At 43.1% G+C, this 12,577-nt stretch overlaps 1 protein-coding gene and 1 long non-coding RNA gene across 7 annotated transcripts in view; one reads left to right on the plus strand and one right to left on the minus strand.

Annotated features, from left to right (window-relative positions):
* LOC139361214 (uncharacterized) overlaps positions 1–12,577 on the minus strand; it is a 39,383-nt gene that overhangs the window by 9,024 nt on the left and 17,782 nt on the right. For 5 of the 6 annotated variants that reach the window (XR_011618776.1, XR_011618778.1, XR_011618779.1 and 2 more), the window contains 2 exons: positions 10,462–10,527; positions 4,425–4,658 (listed from right to left, as the gene is read on the minus strand). This is a non-coding gene — a long non-coding RNA (uncharacterized lncRNA). Of the gene's footprint in view, positions 1–2,662; positions 2,769–4,424; positions 4,659–10,461; positions 10,528–12,577 lie in introns of all 6 variants that reach the window. The other variant, XR_011618777.1, reaches the window with a different exon arrangement.
* On the plus strand, positions 6,334–7,821 carry LOC139361213 (ubiquitin carboxyl-terminal hydrolase 17-like protein 6). The gene has a single exon (XM_071089713.1). The coding sequence runs from the start codon at positions 6,334–6,336 to the stop codon at positions 7,819–7,821; it is 1,488 nt and encodes a 495-aa protein (XP_070945814.1).

Raw genomic sequence — 12,577 nt, forward strand, 5'->3', positions numbered from 1 at the left:
TGTGTAATGGCCTTCTTTGTCTCTTTTGATCTTTCTTGGTTTAAACTCTGTTTTATCAGCGACTAGGATTGCAACCCCTGCCATTTTTTGTTTTCCATTTGCTTGATAGATCTTTCTCCATCCCTTTATTTTGAGCCTATGTGTGTCTCTGCACGTGAGATGGGTCTCCTGAATACAGCAAACTGGTGGGTCTTGTCACCACCAGGCCTACCCTATAAGAGCTCCTGACTCTTTATCCAACTTGCCAGTCTGTGTCTTTTAATTGGAACATTTAGCCCATTTACATTTAGGTTAATATTGTTACATGTGAACTTGATCCTGTCATTATGATGTTGGCTGGTTATTTTGCTCATTAGTTGATGCAGTTTCTTCCTAGCATCGATGGTCTTTACATTTTGGCATGTTTTTGCAGTGGCTGGTATGGGTTGTTCATTTCCATGTTTAGTGCTTCCTTCAGGAGCTCTTGTAGGGCAGGCCTGGTGGTGACAAGATCTCTCAGCGTTTGCTTGTCTGTAAGGATTTTATTTCTCCCTCACTTATGAAACTTAATTTGGCTGGATATGAAATTCTGGGTTGAAAATTCTTTTCTTTAAGAATGTTGAATATTGCCCCACCCCTCCCTTCTGGCTTGTAGAGTTTCTGCCGAGAAATCCACTGTTAGTCTAATGGGCTTCCCTTTTTTTTTTTTTTTTTTTTTTTTGAGACGGAGTCTCGCTCTGTAGCCCAGGCTGGAGTGCAGTGGCCAGATCTCAGCTCACTGCAAGCTCCGCCTCCCGGGTTTACGCCATTCTCCGGCCTCAGCCTCCCGAGTAGCTGGGACTACAGGCACCCGCCACCTCGCCCGGCTAGTTTTTTGTATTTCTTAGTAGAGACGGGGTTTCACCGTGTTATCCAGGATGGTCTCGATCTCCTGACCTCGTGATCCACCCGTCTCGGCCTCCCAAAGTGCTGGGATTACAGGCTTGAGCCACCGCGCCCGGCCATGGGCTTCCCTTTGTGGGTAACCCGACCTTTCTTTCTGGCTGCCCTTAACATTTTGTCCTTCATTTCAACTTTGGTGAATCTGACAATTATGTGTCTTGGAGTTGCTCTTCTAGAGGAGTATCTTTGTGGCGTTCTCTGTATTTCCTGAATTTGAATGTCAGCCTGCCTTGCTAGGTTGGGGGAGTTCTCCTGGATGATATCCTGCAGAATGTTTTCCAACTTGGTTCCATTCTCCCCCTCACTTTCAGGTACACAAATCAGACGTAGATTTTTCCTTTTCCCATATTCCCATATTTCTTGGAGGCTTTGTTCATTTCTTTTTACTCTTTTTTCTCTAAACTTCTCTTCTCACTTCATTTTATTCATTTGATCTTCAATCACTGACGCCCTTTCTTCCAGTTGACCGAGTCGGTTACTGAAGCTTGCGCATTTGTCATGTAGTTCTTGTGTCATGGTTTTCAGCTCTCTCAGGTCATTTAAGGACTTCTTTACATTGGTTATTCTGGTTAGCCATTCAGGAAATCTTTTTCCAAGGTTTTTAGCTTCTTTGCTATGGGTTCGAACTTCCTCCTTTAGCTCGGAGAAGTTTGATTGTCTGAAGCCTTCTTCTGTCAACTCGTCAAAGTCATTCTCTGTTCAGCTTTGTTCCATTGCTGGAGAGGAGCTGCATTCCTTTGGAGGGGGAGTGTTGCTCAGATTTTTAGAATTTTCAGTTTTTCTGCACTTCTTTTTCCCCATCTTTGTGGTTTTATCTACCTTTGGTCTTTGATGATGTTGATGTACAGATGGGGTTTTGGTGTGGATGTCCTTTCCGTTTGTTTGTTAGCTTTCTTTCTAATAGTCATGACCCTCAGCTACAGGTCTGTTGGAGTTTGCTCAAGGTCCACTCCAGACCCTGTTTGCCTAGGTGGCAGCAGTGGAGGCTGCAGAAGAGTGAATATTGCGGAACAGCAAATGTTTCTGCCTGATTATTCCTCTGGAAGCTTCGTCTCAGAGGGGTACCCGGTTGTGTGAGATGTGAGGTGTCAATCTTACCCTAGTGGGGGTGTCTCCCAGTTAGGCTACTCCAGGGTCAGGGACCCACTTGAGCAGACAGTCTGTCTGTTCTCAGATCTCAAACACCATGCTGGGAGAACCACTACTCTCTTCAAAGCTGTCAGACAGGGACATTTAAATCTGCAGAGGTTTCTGCTGCCTTTTGTTTGGCTATGCCCTCTCCCCAGAGGTGGAGTCTACAGAGACAGGCAGGCCTCTTTGAGCTGTGGTGGGCTCCACCCAGTTTGAGCTTCCCCACCACTTTGTTTACCTACTCAAGCCTCAGCAATGGCAAGCGCCCCTCCTCCAGCCTTGCAGCCTCCTTGCAGTTAGATCTTGGACTACTGTGCTAGCAATGAGGGAGGCTCTGTGGGCGTGGGACTCTCCAAGCCAGATGCGGGATATAATCTCCTGGTGTGACATTTGCTGAGACCCTTGATAAAGGACAGTGTTAGCGTGGGAGTAACCCAATTTTCCAGGTGCTGCGTATCACGGTTTCCCTTGGCTAGGAAAGGGAATTCCCTTCCCCCTTGCACTTCCTGGGTGAGGTGATGCCTCGCCCTGCTTCGGTTGTTGCTCTGTGTGCTGCATTCACTGTCCTGCCCCCACTGTCCAACAAGCCCCAGTGAGATGAACCCGGTACCTCAGTTGGAAATGCAGAAATCACCCGTCTCCTGTGTTGCTCACGCTGGGAGCTGGAGGCTGGATCTGTTCCTATTCGGCCATCTTGGAACTGCCTCTCATCGCTCCTTTAATGAACAAAAGGTTTTAGCTTAGATATCTTCCTGTTTGTCAAGTTTTCTGATTTTGACTTTTCAAAATATGCTGTCATATACAAGAAACCCTTGGATATAAAATTCCATGAATATTTCTCTTTTCTTGCAGTCATCACTTCGGTGGATGTCATCAATTAATCTCTGGGTTATAGCATGTTTTCTTGAAAGTGTTCTGCAGTCTATTTTGGGCACTGAGAATTTCATCAAACTTAAGTGAATATTTCTACAAATTGAACGCATAGTCCCTTTTGATGCTTTATTATATGCATATATTGCTTCCACAAGACCATTTCATGCAAAGACTTGTCATGTCCCCACAGCCAGATCATTGCAACATGATATAGAATCAATTGGTCAAAAATGGGAAGGTTATCTCTGGAATGTCTATTTGACTCCATTGATCTCTCCATTTTAATTAAGACACAATATGCTGTGTTAATTACATAACACAGCTGCACATTCTCAAATCAGAAAGTGTAGTTCCAACTTCTTGTCGTTCAATCGCGGAAAGAATGATCTTATCTCCCAGATGCACATGCTTGGAAGTACTTCTCAACACACACACACACTCTCACATCCAGACACAAAGATACAAATACACACACAGACACAAACTGTTTAATATGTACACAATTGTTAACTGGCATTGTTTTACATGAAATAAGGCAAATGTGTAGCCACTGTCCTAACTCAGTTCCACTCCTATCATATTTGCCCATAACACTGATTAGTAAATCTGATTCAACTGTTCTATAATCACAATTTAAGCTGTGTCCATTAAATTCCCTGAGGAATGCAAAAGGATACAACCTAAGACACAAAACTTAATTGACTGCTGATATTTCATTGTTAAATTGGGTAATTGATGGGTAAATGTAGTGGAACCGGTGGGTGGGCATTAGTTATATAAGGGGTGAAGCAGCAAGATACTTCATTATTAAAAGGTGTTTGAAAGAAATTGAAACACAGGAGTGTGTGTATTCAGCTGAAATAATATTAGAAAACCCGGAAATAAATCTCACTTAGGGTGTTAAAAAATTGCATTAGGGGAGATTCTGGGTCAATCGTCCAACTGTGCAAACTGGATCTTGGAAGCAGGATCCCTTTCCTGCAATGAGACTTGTTTATTGGTGGTGGTGTTTCAGTGGAAACGATTTTAGAGAATGGCCCCTTCCTTTTGTGTATCTGCTGATTAGATTTCATGGCTGATTAGATTTCATGGGAAATCTGGGGTTTTAAACTCTATTTAAATGTTAACATAATTCATTCAAATGACAAAAAATCAACAGGTTCTTTGATGTGGAATCATCACAGATCCCTTTCTTCTTAGGTACAGTTATTAAAGTTGACCTACCAGAGTGAAACAATTATGGAGAATGGCCCCTTCCTTTAGTGTATTTGCTGATTAGATTTAATGGTACATTTATCATTAGGTATAGTGATCAAAGTTGACCTACGCAAGAGTAGAGATGTCCAGGACAGAACTCAGGACTCTGTAGAATCACAGAATCTTGGATGCAACACTGTTCAAGCACATAAATATGCTCATTCAGAGTGTTTCGGTGTGACATGTGTGTGAATTGCAGTGTAATGAGCATGACACGCAGACAGGTTATCAAGTGGACTCACCTCAAAATCAGTTATGGGCATTACAGAACACTGATGCCAAGTTCCCGGATCCAGAGGAAAGAAACTCCAGCATCCTGTGTAAAGCCACGGCATCTGGATTTCTCATGCTTCTGGGGATCATGCTCCTGAAAATAGTGGCTCCTTCCTCCTTGTGGAGCATCTTTCTCAGCAGCGCTCATTTCTTCTTCCAGGACTCTGTCCAACAGAAAGGGGAAGCCTTCTGATAGAGCACACCTGACCCATGAAAAGAAAAGGGAAAGAAAGGAGGCCAAAGGTCACACTCTCCTCATTCCACCATCCTCCCTAAAATCATCCTGATTTCATGGGCCCTGAGACCGGGGATGCTTCTGTACACCTCGAGGCCTTGCCACCTGGCCTAAATTCTATTCTCTTTCTCATTATCTGAAAAATTTTAAGAAAATCCCTAGAGCCAGGATCTTTATTCCTAGTAAGCCAAAAGTCCCAAAGAAACACCCAAATTCTGTCCCTCTTAGTTTGGGAAACAAGTCTACCTTCATCAGCATGACATTTTCCACCAAATGTGGTAACTGCAAGTCCACCACACAATGCTTAACTGGAATTGGAAGCAACATCTCAGACGATGAAAAATACATGCAACAATCCCTAAGACAAATGGTTTATTTTTCCCTTTCTTACTAAAACAACCGCCAGTTTTAACAATGGTATGCAAATCTCTTTTAGACGCCCTGCTTTTAAATCTCTATGTTTCCTCCTGAGACATGGACTCACTCCCATCACCCAGGCATTTACAGTGTTTAATTCTGGTTATATGCTACTCTCAAATTTACAACTATTTATTTCATCTCTCTCAAATGTTGATCCATTATCACATACGTATTAAAATATTATCTCCCATGCTGTGTGATATGTTGTTTTTATATTCATCCTTTCTTAAATGAACCAAAGGTTTTAGTTGGATTAAATTGTGATTAGTCAAGTTTTCTGATATCATGATTTCTTAAATTGCGGTCATAGGACCTCAATCACTGGAAATAGAATGTCATGAGTATTTCTCTTTACTTGCAATCATAAATACGGGGAATGTCATCAATTGGTATGTCGGTGATTGCATGATTTCCTGAAAGTCTTTCACAGTCTAATTTGGGCACTGAGTATTTCGTCTAAGTTCAGTGCATGTTTCCAACACTTGATGCTTTATGATTTCGGTATATAGCTTCCACAAGAGCATTTCCTGCAAAGACATGTCTTGGTCCCCACTGGTAAGTCATTTCACTCGAACACAGAATCAATAGGCTGAACATGGAAAGGTTATCGCTAGAATACTTATTAGACTGCACGGATTTCTTCTTTGATATTAAGGAAACAAATACACTATGTTATTAACTGTACTTCATTGATGATTCTCAAGTCAGAAAGTACAGGTCTGACTTCCTGTCCTTCAGTGCCTGAAAGGATGATCGTAACTGCCAAAAGCACATAGTTAGAAGCACATCGCAGCTCAAACACACACACACCCAGACATATAAACAAAAACAAAGAAACACTCACATGGGCATGATTCCGCATGCCCACAAGTTCACGCAAGCAAACACATACACACAAACACACACATTGTTTTGTAAGGACAGAATTGTTCCCTACCACTGTTTTAAGTAAACTAACGCATTCCCCAGGAGTTTTAAGTGAACTCCCTGGGGAATACAAGGGGACATACCCTATGACTCATTCTTTAACTGAGCGCTGATATTGGATTGGTGCACCGCGTACCTGATGGGTGGGTGGGGTGTTCGCGGTAGGCGGGGGTGAGTTATATAAGGGCTGATGCAGCCAGATGGCGCGTCATTTGAAGACTCTCTCGGAAGAGATAGCGTCTTTCTGCAACGTGTGGTCTCAGCAGAAAAAGCTTGAGATCCTTGCTCCTGGCGACATGGAGGCCGATTCACTCCACTTGGGAGGTGAGTGGCAGTTCAACCACTTTTCAAAACTCATATCTTCTCGGCCAGATGCAGCTTTTGCTGAAATTCAGCGGACTTCTCTACCTGAGAAGTCACCACTGTCATCTGAGACCCAAGTCAACCTCTGTGATGATTTGGCTCCCGTGGCAAGACAGCCTGCCCCCAGAAAGAAGCTTCCTCTCAGTAGCAGGAGACCTGCTGCGGTGGGGGCTGGGCTCCAGAATATGGGAAATACTTGCTACTTGAATGCTTCCCTGCAGTGCCTGACATACACACCGCCCCTTGCCAACTACATGCTGTCCCAGGAGCACTTTCAACTTTGTCAGCGTCACAAGTGCTGCATGCTGTGTACGATGGAAGCTCACATTACATGGGCCCTCCACTGTCCTGGCCACGTCACCCAGCCCTCACAGGCATTGACTGCTGGCTTCCATCGAGGCAAGCAGGAAGATGCCCATGAGTTTCTGATGTTCATTGTGGATGCCATGAAAAAGGCATGCCTTCCCGGGCACAAGCAGGTATATCATGACTCTGAGGACACCACCCTCATCCACCAGATATTTGGAGGCTGCTGGAGATCTCAAATCAAGTGTCTCCACTGCCAGGGCATTTCGGACACCTTTGACCCTTACCTGGACATCGCCCTGGATATCCAGGCAGCTCAGAGTGTGAAGCAAGCTTTGGAACAGGTGGTGAAGCCCGAAGAACTCAATGGAGAGAATGCCTATCATTGTGGTCTTTGTCTCCAGAAGGCGCCTGCCTCCAAGACCTTCACTCTACACACTTCTGCCAAGGTCCTCATCCTTGTATTGAAGAGATTCTCCGATGTCAAAGGCAACAAACTTGCCAAGAATGTGCAATACCCTGAGTGCCTTGACATGCAGCCATACATGTCTCAGCAGAATACGGGACCTCTAGTCTATGTCCTCTATGCTGTGCTGGTCCACGCTGGGTGGAGTTGTCACAACGGACATTACCTCTCTTATGTCAAAGCTCCAGGAGGCCAGTGGTATAAAATGGATGACGCCGAGGTCACTGCCTGTAGCATCGCTTCTGTCCTGAGTCAACAGGCCTATGTCCTCTTTTACATCCAGAAGAGTGAACTGGAAAGATGCAGTGAGAGTGTGTCAATAGGCAGGGAACCAGGAGCCCTTGGCGCTGAACACAAAGACAGGCGAGCAACGCAAGGAGAGCTCCAGAGAGAACCCTGCCTCCAGGTACCTGACTTGGAGGAGCACTTGGTGGAAAGAGACACTCAGGAAAGCACCTTAGACCATTGGAAGTTCCTCCAAGAGCAAAACAAAACCAAGCCTGACTTCAACGTCAGAAAAGTCGAATGTACCCTGCCTCCCAACGTGCTTGTGATTCATCCATCAAAATACAAGGGTGGGATGAACAACCGTCATCCTGAACAGCAAAACTCCCTGCTGAACCTCTCTTCAAGGAACCTGACACCTTAGAAGTCCATGAACACTGACACACTTACTTCTCTGCAAGGGAGGACCAGGAGATCCAAAGGGAGGAACAAACACAGCAAGAGGGCTCTGTTTGTGTGCCAGTGATCTCAGGAAAAGTCTCCACCCAAACGCAGGAGTGCATGCGCACACACACTGACACACACACACATACACGTACACACACACACACCCACGAGGGGGTTCACGCACGCACACACACACACCATCACATCACATACACAGTCAATCCGACATAAAGTAATGAGGAGCCCAGGTTTCTGTCTACACAAGAGGGACAACTGGATAGTGATGGCTGCGTTTCAGGATGAGCCCAGACATGGCAAACATCGAGTTTTGCAGTCGTGAGTCTTCTGAACCTGTGGAGGCAGTGTCTGTGTGTTTGTGTTCATGGTAGATGACATTCAGTGTGAATTTCTGAATATGACATATTGCGGTGTAGGATTGCGCATGAGGTTATTGCAGGGGACGGGGTTGACTATTTTCTCTTGGGGTGTGTTTCATTCGTCAGTTGTTGGTGAGCACCAGAAGTTGAAATGTTGCGAACGTGGGACTTCTGTGGATCCTTCTCCCTACCTTGAGTAGTGGAAACTGGGACGCATTTGAAGAGAGGAAGGGTGTTCTTCTTTTGAACCTGCCTCGCCGTTTTTACATTGCTTGTTGAATGGACCTCAGGCACCCTAGGACTTGTGCCCTTGGTGGAACCCACAGAATGCTGGAGACAGACAGGCAGACACACTTGCCTATTGAATGCTGTCCATTTCCAATGAATTGAAGCAGAAAATCATCCCACTGGTATGTGAGTCATTTGGAAGTAAGTCGTATTGATAATAAAGGAAATCAAACACAGGAGCGTGTGTGTATTCAACTAAAATAAAATCAGCAAGTACTGAAATAAATCTCATTTGGTGTGTATCAAAATGGCATTTGGGAGATTCCGGGTCAATCGTCCAGCTGCAAAAGGTGCATCTCTGAAGCACAGTCCCTAAGCTGCAATGAGACTTGTTCATCCGAGGTGGTGTTGCAGTGGAAATGATTGTGGGAAATGGCCCCTTCCTTTTGTGTATTCGCTGATTGGATTTCAGGCTCCGTTTCTCGTTCGGTACAGTGATCCAAGTTGACCAACCCGAGAGTAAAGATGTCGAGGGCATAACTCAGGGCTCCGTACAACCACAGAATCTTGGGTGCAACCCTGCTCAAGCACACAAATGTGCGTATTAACAGTGTCTCTGTGTGACGTGTGTGCAAAGTACAGTGTGATGAGCATGACTGGCAGACAGTATGTTGCCATCGTATGTCCCCAACCACCGGAAATAGAATGTCATGAGTATTTGTCTCTTCTTGCAATCATAAATTCGGGGAATGTCATCAATCAGCCGGTCGGTGATTGCATGATTACCTGAAAGTCTTTCACCGTCTAAACTGTGCATTGAGTATTTCGTCTAACTTCAGTGCATGTTTCCAACACTCGATGCTTTATTATTTGAGTATCTAGCTCCCACCAGAGCCCTTCCTGCAAAGACTTATCTTGTTCCCCACTGGCAAGTCATTTCACTCGGATATAGAATCAAGAGCCTGAACATGGAAAAAATCAAGAGGCTGGAATGTCTATTGGATTCCCCGGATCCCTACACACACACACGCACACAGGTGTACAGTCATTTCTACATAACATAATGTGGTCCTCAGGTTTTTGTCTATGTAAAAGGGACAACTGGTTAGTGATGGCCGCATTTCAAGATGATCCCATATCTAATATGTTGTTGTGGAGTTGTGAGTATTCTGATCATGTGAAGGGACTGTCTCTGTGCATGTGTTTTCACAGTAGATGACATCCTGTGTGAATATCTGTAGACTACATTTTGAGGTGTAGGTTTTCCCCTCAGGTTACTGGATGAATTTGAATTTATTGTTCTGTCTTGGTTTGTTTTGATTAGTCAATTGGTAGGCGAGAGTAGGTGAAATTTTGCTAAAGTGGGATATAGGTGAATCATTCTCGTGAATGTGAATAATTGAAACTAGGATGCATTCGTAACATTTGAAGGGTGTTCTTACTTTTTATTCCAACTTTTTTGCATTTGTTTTCAACTGATCTCAGGTGCCCTGGGTAGAACCTAGGTAATTCTTGGAACAGACAAACAGATGCTGCTAATTTTATGGTGTGAGTTTAAGTTTAATTTAAAGGGAAAATTTTCTCACCAGTATGTAATTCATTTTCAAATAAGTTATACTTATCATCAATGGAATAATACACAACACACTGAAATGTGTGAGTATGAAACTACAGTCAAATTAGAAAGTTCTTAAATAAACTGCATTTCATGAGTAAGGGATGGAATTTTCAGAAATTCGAGATCAACCATCCAGCTGTGAAATCTGTGTCTTTGAAGCAGTATCCCTGTCCTGAGAGTTGTTTTTCTCTGGTGGTATTTCAGTGGAAACTACTTTGGGGAATAGCCCCTTCACTTTTTATATTTGCTTGTTACTTTTCATTGTAAATCTGCGTTTTTAAACTGTATTTAAATGTTAATAGAATCCATCCCAATAAAACATAACCAACAGATCTTCTCATTTCTAATCATCACAGATCAATCTCTTGTTAGTTATGGTGATCAGTTTACTTACCTGAGAGTAAATGACACCTGGGCAGAACACAGGGCTCCATAGAAGTACAGAATCTTGGGTCCAACCCTGTCCAAGCATCAAAATGTGTATATTAACAATGTGTCTGTGTGAATTGTGTGTCAAGTAAACTGAGTTTAGTAAAACTTCCAGTAGATTATTAATTTGGCTCACTTAGTAATCAGCGAATGAGCTTTACAGAGTATCAATGACCAGTGTCTACCCCGTAGAGATAAGAACTTCCAATGTCTTGTGTGAAACCATGGCATCTGGATTGCTCATGATTCTGAAGATAATTCTGTCCCCCATGGTTTCAGAATCACTGCAGGAGGTGGAAACAGATAACCCATCAGTCCCTTGCTCTCTCTGCTCTCTTCACTCAGGAAAAGTCTCACTGGGACCAAGGAAAATCCTATCGTTTCCTAGGGAGAAAGATTTTTCTCAGGAGAGAAAATGGTGACTCCTTCCTCCCTGTTGAGCCTCTTCCTCAGGATTGCCCCTTTGTCTCTCCAGGACTCTGTTCATCAGACCTGAGATGCCCCCTGGTTGAGCACATCTGGCCTATGAACAAATAAGGGGAAGGAATGGTTCCAAAGACTGTACTATGCTCACTCCACCATCCCCTCTGAAACTATCCTGACTTCATGAGCCCTGGGTCAGAAGCTGTTTCTTTATATCTCTAGGCTTTGCCTCACAGCCTAAATCCTGCCCCATTTCCTACATCTTGTAAATTTTGACAAAACCTGTAGAGTCTAGATCTTTATTCCTGACAGGGCAAAGGGAGACACACCAGAATTCTGTCCCTCTGAGACTGCAGGACATCTCAGCTTCCATCAACATGAAATTTTGCATCAAATATAGTTACTGCAGGTCTACCTCACAATGAGTAATGGAAGTTGAGACAACATCTCAGACCCTGTACAGTTTTTGATCAAGCTCATTTAGTTTGGCAATGCTTTTACTCTATAAATCAGTTGTGAAAACACTTAGGATTCATGTTATTTAGTCTTTTAATCAGTCTGTTCTTATTTTCAATGTATTTACTACACATTAGCTTAATATTTCTGATAAACTTTGTTGCAAAATTCTCAATATAATAGTGGCAAACCAAATCCAGCAATACATCAAAAAGCTTATCCACCAAGATCAAATCGGCCTCATCCCTTGGGTGCAAGGCTGGTTCAACATATGCAAATCAATAAATGTAATTCACCACATAAACAGAACTAAAGGCAAAAACCCCATGATTATTTCAGTTGACTCAGAAAAGGTCTTTGATAAAATTCAACATTCCTTTATGCTAAAAACTCTCATGAAACTAGGTATTGATGGAGCATGCCTCAAAATAATAAGCGCCATTTATGACAAACCCACAGTCATTATCATATTGAACAGGCAAAAGCTGGAAGTATTCCATTTGAAATTTGGCACAAGGCAAAGATGCCCTCTCACCACTCCTATTCAATATAGTGTTGGAAGTTCTGGCCAAGGCAATCAGGCAAGAGAAAGAATAAAGCATATTCAAACAGGAAGAGAGGAAGTTGGACTTTCTTTTCTTGCAGATGGCATGATCCTATATCTATAAAATCTCATCACCTCAGCCCAAAAGATTCTTAAGCTACAAGTAACTTCAGCAAAGTCTCAAGATACAAAATCAGTACGCAAAAATCTCAAGCATTCTTATACACCAACAATAGACAAGAAGAGAGCCAAATCACAAATGAATTCACATTTACAATTGCTACAAAGAGTATAAAATACCTACCTAGGAATACAGCTAACAAGGCAAGTGAAGGACCTCTTCAAGGAGAACTACAAACCACTACTCAAGGAAATAAGAGAGGACACAAACAGATGGAAAAACATTCCATGCTCATGGGTAAGAAGAATCAATATCATGAAAATGGCCATACTTCCCAAAGTAATTCGTAGATTCAGTGCTATTCCCATAAACTACCATGGACATTCTTTACAAAATTAGAAAAAACTACTTCAGAATTCATATGAAACGAAAAAAGAGCCCATATACCCAGGACAATCCTAAGTAAAACTAACAAAGCTGGAGGCATCCTGCTACCTGACTTCAAACCATATTACAAGGCTACAGTAACCCAAACAG

The sequence above is a fragment of the Macaca nemestrina genome, unplaced genomic scaffold (assembly GCF_043159975.1).
Source record: "Macaca nemestrina isolate mMacNem1 unplaced genomic scaffold, mMacNem.hap1 Scaffold_104, whole genome shotgun sequence".
NCBI lineage: Eukaryota > Metazoa > Chordata > Mammalia > Primates > Cercopithecidae > Macaca > Macaca nemestrina.